The 4,552-nt window shown below is 37.5% G+C and overlaps 1 protein-coding gene across 2 annotated transcripts in view; it reads right to left on the reverse strand.

The window, feature by feature from the left end:
* AMPD3 (adenosine monophosphate deaminase 3) overlaps positions 1-3,866 on the reverse strand; it is a 27,088-nt gene extending 23,222 nt beyond the window's left edge. The window contains exons 1-3 of one of the 2 annotated variants that reach the window (XM_009994245.1): positions 3,625-3,866; positions 958-1,153; positions 336-501 (exon numbers count right to left, since the gene is read on the reverse strand). In XM_009994245.1, the coding sequence (XP_009992547.1) occupies positions 336-501; positions 958-1,153; positions 3,625-3,866 (604 nt within the window). Of the gene's footprint in view, positions 1-323; positions 502-957; positions 1,154-3,624 lie in introns of both variants that reach the window. The other variant, XM_009994246.1, reaches the window with a different exon arrangement.
* Positions 3,867-4,552: the final 686 nt, after the last annotated feature.

Raw genomic sequence — 4,552 nt, forward strand, 5'->3', positions numbered from 1 at the left:
CAGGAATGAATTTTCACTTTAAACCATATCCACATGTCTTTCTCCTAGAGGAACACAAGTGTACTATTTACCATCCCATTTACTGCCAATAAAAAATAAATAAATAAATAAATAAAATGAGCATCAAATATTTTTTTAGCTCTTGGCAGCTTCAAAGTTTCAGATTAGACACAGGATTTATAACTTGGGTGCATCAGTGATTCTCCACCACTTCCTAACAGGAGAAATTAGAGAGGCAAAGGCACACAGAAGAGATCATGACAAAAATTCAACTTGCTTTTACTACAGCAGGGCGTGAGTGCATTCTGTATTTTCAGAAGAACAAGGACATTCACCTGGATACACTTCATCTTCAGCCTTCCATTTCTCATCTCGCATGCTGCACAGATACCGAGAGGTTGTTCTTGGGAAGCGATGGTAGGCGAGACGGGAGTACTTCTCTCGAATGAGAAGAGCTTTCACCAGGCTCTTGGCAGCTTGCTCATAATCATCAACTGTAACCTGAAAGGAAAGCTTGGATAAATACTGACAGAAATAAAGCAGCAGTTTTAGCAACAAACTGAATGCATGTCAGTAACATGACGACTGCATTTCCAGAAACCTAAGTGTATGTGACTTGACCGTAAAGATCTTATGCAAGGTCTCAGGAACCAGAAACAGAAGTGGAGTCCAAATGCAATGGACAAAACACATGCTAATTTTTTTCTCCTACCATACATTACACATTTAGTTAAGGCCTGGTTATGTTTTGATCTATTAGATTTATTTTTTCAGATAAAAAATATAAAATGACCTAATCTTGACTTAAACTGTTTTACAATTCTATGTGTTCACAAAACAATTTATAATTTGTAGCAGAGAGCCATAATATACTTGTATTTCACACTTTATATAGTGTACAAATTTGGGATTTTTTCCTCCCCAGATACAAAAATGGGAAAAGGAATAGATTCTCACCCCTGCACAGTAGTCTCCACTAATTGAAACTCTCTGAAACTCTGGTACATCATACGGCACTGGGACTGGCAGAAAAGCACTTGGAGGAACTGGTGCTGCAGGAGACCGAACAGGATTGGGCAACGGTGCTTTCCATTCCTGAGATGGAATTTGTAATGACAAAGACTGGGATCGAATCATCTTGAAACTTTTCTTCCTACAAATTCACAGTATAAATCACAAAATAAGCCATGGTATAAAACATTAAATACACTGAAAAACTGATTACAGCCAAGAAATGACCCTCTAAGAAATGTTACAAATGTAATCTCTCATATAATAGAAAAAATGTTGGTCAGAAAATATTTGTGCTTTTAACTTTTTTCTATTGACATTTCACATGATACACGCTACACACAACTGCACTTACCCTCCACAGGAATACAATATGCCATAATTTATTTACAATCACTGTAATATGCCCTGAGGTTTGTTTTTTTATACCTCTTACAAATTCAGTTTCAGCAAGTCACTGTACAGAAGGAATAAGTGATCACTCTGCTTTCTTCAGTAGAAGTTGTTTTTTAAGAGACTGGTAGCATCAGAATTCACAAAGTATCCAATAGAAACAAGTGACTGTCATGTACAGTAAGCTTTTTTGCAATTATCATCCTATTACACACACTTTTCATTCTTCCCCAAAACATGCAAGACTTAAAAACTCATCTAGTTGTCACACAAGACTATGCATCAGAATTTCATATATAGTCATTCAGTTAAACTTGTAAGAAAAATTATGACCATATAGTTATCCCTTAGGCAGTGTTTGATGAGACTTGAGCAAAAGACTAATGTTGGTTATCACAGCAATAACACAGCATGGCTTTGACATGCAAGTCATGCCCTCCACTCAGGGCACTAAATGCCTTATGTCCATAGGTTCAAAACCTTTTGCCCTTTCTCAGCAGAACTGTGAGAAATGTGTACCTTAGGCAAACCAGCTAAAAAAGGCAGCTGTATTTTTCAGTCAAGTAATTGTAATACCTCAAGTGAAGTTTTGGTATATCTCTAAAGATGTAATTTTTCTTCCTCAGTTTAAATGTATTTAAATACATCTTAAATACTTATATAATAAATAAATATGTTATAAACTACCTGTAATATCACTTTCTTTTGAGCTGTGGAAATAATCCCTCACTTTATAAATTAGATGACAAAACCTTAAAATGTTAGTAAGAATGACTAGCAAAAGGAATACTGGAATACTCTCTGGAAGTTGCACAGTAATTCTGTGACATTCTGAAGAGTAAGGACATGCAGTGCTGGTGTGATTAATAGCCTAGGACCAAACTCCATCCTCTGTTAAGTAATTGTAGTCACCTTTGAAACCAGTATGAAATTCTTGAAAGGCAGTGTTGGATCAACTGCAAACAACAGAAGTTTTACTCCTGTAACTGTCCTTGAAGTACATTTCAGTCCTGCAGAGCAGGGATAAACACTTGTTCTATTCCCTCATGTAAACAGCATACACAGAACATCCCATTCTACAGTTAAACTCATACAAAACTTGAGGTACGCTTTGACAGAACATATTTCTAAAAGATAATTTCCTAAATTAAAAGTCAGACTTACTAGTTCAGGAGAAAAGATACACCAAATATTTATTTGAATGAAAACATGTAGTTTTCCCTTTTGTGCTTATGTCTGTGCACGTGCCAACCAGGAAACCCACTCGCACAATTCAAAACCAGAAGTCTCAGCCCATACTGTCAGTGTGTCATACCTTAATTTAGCTGAATTGACTCTTCTCCCTTCTGTTCCAGAAATATGATGCCAAGCATTGCCCAACTGATTGTCTGCAGCTAACTGGGTAAATGTGTTTAGCTTTCAAAGGCTTCCCTGTTTGCCTGCTTTTTGAAGTCTGTACACATCCAGGCAGCTGCTGAGCTCGCATGACTCTAGGCAACAGTCTAGCCAGTCCACTGAAGTGAAGATACTGGAACATCAGGGTAAGGCCTGTGACCTCTGTCACAGAATAAAATCATAAACCAAATCAAGTTTGGCTTCATTAGACTGCTGGGTGAACCACAGGTGGACTTTTACTTGTTTTTTTTCTGAGAAAAATCAAAATGTGCACTTTTATGGCTGACAGTGGTTAGATTTTATCACTGTGAGCTAAGGAAACCTAAGAATAACCTCATTATGCCAATACCACTTTTCACTTTCTCCCTTGATGTTAAGTCTTTGCTTTCATCTATTTCTGCAGAGTATAAGCAGCATCATACCACTGCCATTTTCTCTGTGTTAAAATTTTCTGTTTCTCTGAGTGAAACCAGAATAGAGGGAAGGAAATGTTCCTCTTTATTATTCTTTTTGCATTAAAGTCTTAAGGTTGTGTTGGCTTCTACCCAGCTATGCTGTGTATTACATTTGCATAAGCAATACCTATGCTATTGCTGGAAGCACAGCTGAGATAACCTCACTAATCCAAGCTCCCTGGGGCTCATCGCCACAGAAGGACTAGCACAGACTAGCACAGAAGGACTTCACATAAGTGCCCTTGGAACCTGGTGTTGACCTTTCTCCTAAAGTAGTAAGAGGCAGAATGTTATTTGCCAGATATTTCAATATTAATCCAAACTCATTTAAAAACCTGTTTTCCACTAAGATGGCAACTACTGAACAAACCTTTTAGCTGTTTCCACAGATTGTTGTTCTGCCAGTTCCTTCTGCAGTTCCCGTTCCTTGGCCTCTTTCTGTCCAATAGGGCAGTCTTCAGGCACAGTGAATAGTGACAAGGCATCTTTGCTGTCTTCTTCCCGAAGAACTTTAGCAAATACCTTCTCTGCCAGAAGTCGCACGTGCTCATCAACCTCAGAGATGTTCAACTTTGGAAACTGTCTGGGCATGTCGGCTAATAAGGAAGACATTTGACAAAGTTATAAATACAAGAATAAAGATATGTAAGAGACTAGTTTTCTTTTTCATGGTATGCCTATCAAAACCAAGAGCTTAGAGCAAAAGCAGAACAAAGCAGAATAAAGCAGAACAGCTATGCAGAATTTAAACTAGTATGTAGTACACAAGAACCACAAGTATCCACTGAGCATCTTCACTTGTGGAGCTATGCCAATTTGTGAACTTGGAACTTCTTGGCATACTTTTGAAAATTCCTAAGATATATATGTACAGATTTGCCAGTAAGTCCCACTTACTTGCATAATCAGATAGACTATTACTTGTGACATAACATATACTTAGCTGTATGTACTTGCACTGAACTTGGAAATCACATTCACTCAGTTGCCTGCCTTCTTCCCTGCTCAGTGAATTCAAACCAATTTCAGAGCCACAAGCAAGTTCGAAAGGAAGATTGCACATTTCTACCTCACCCCACCCTTTCCACAAATAATAAAGTCATGAAGCTGCTGTGAAGTAAAATGGTTGCACAACAGGAGCAAATATAGTGTAGTTAATGACTTTTTTTGTTGTTTTCAGTGGTTGATATCCTGCTTTTGAATGGAATGTGGGAAGCAGACAGGATGTGGACTTGAACTCCTACTTGGCATTTAAATATTTTTCTAAAAAATGTGGTTTATATTTTAAATTTTTATTT

This window comes from Chaetura pelagica, unplaced genomic scaffold (assembly GCF_000747805.2).
Source record: "Chaetura pelagica isolate M959 unplaced genomic scaffold, ChaPel_1.0 scaffold153, whole genome shotgun sequence".
NCBI lineage: Eukaryota > Metazoa > Chordata > Aves > Apodiformes > Apodidae > Chaetura > Chaetura pelagica.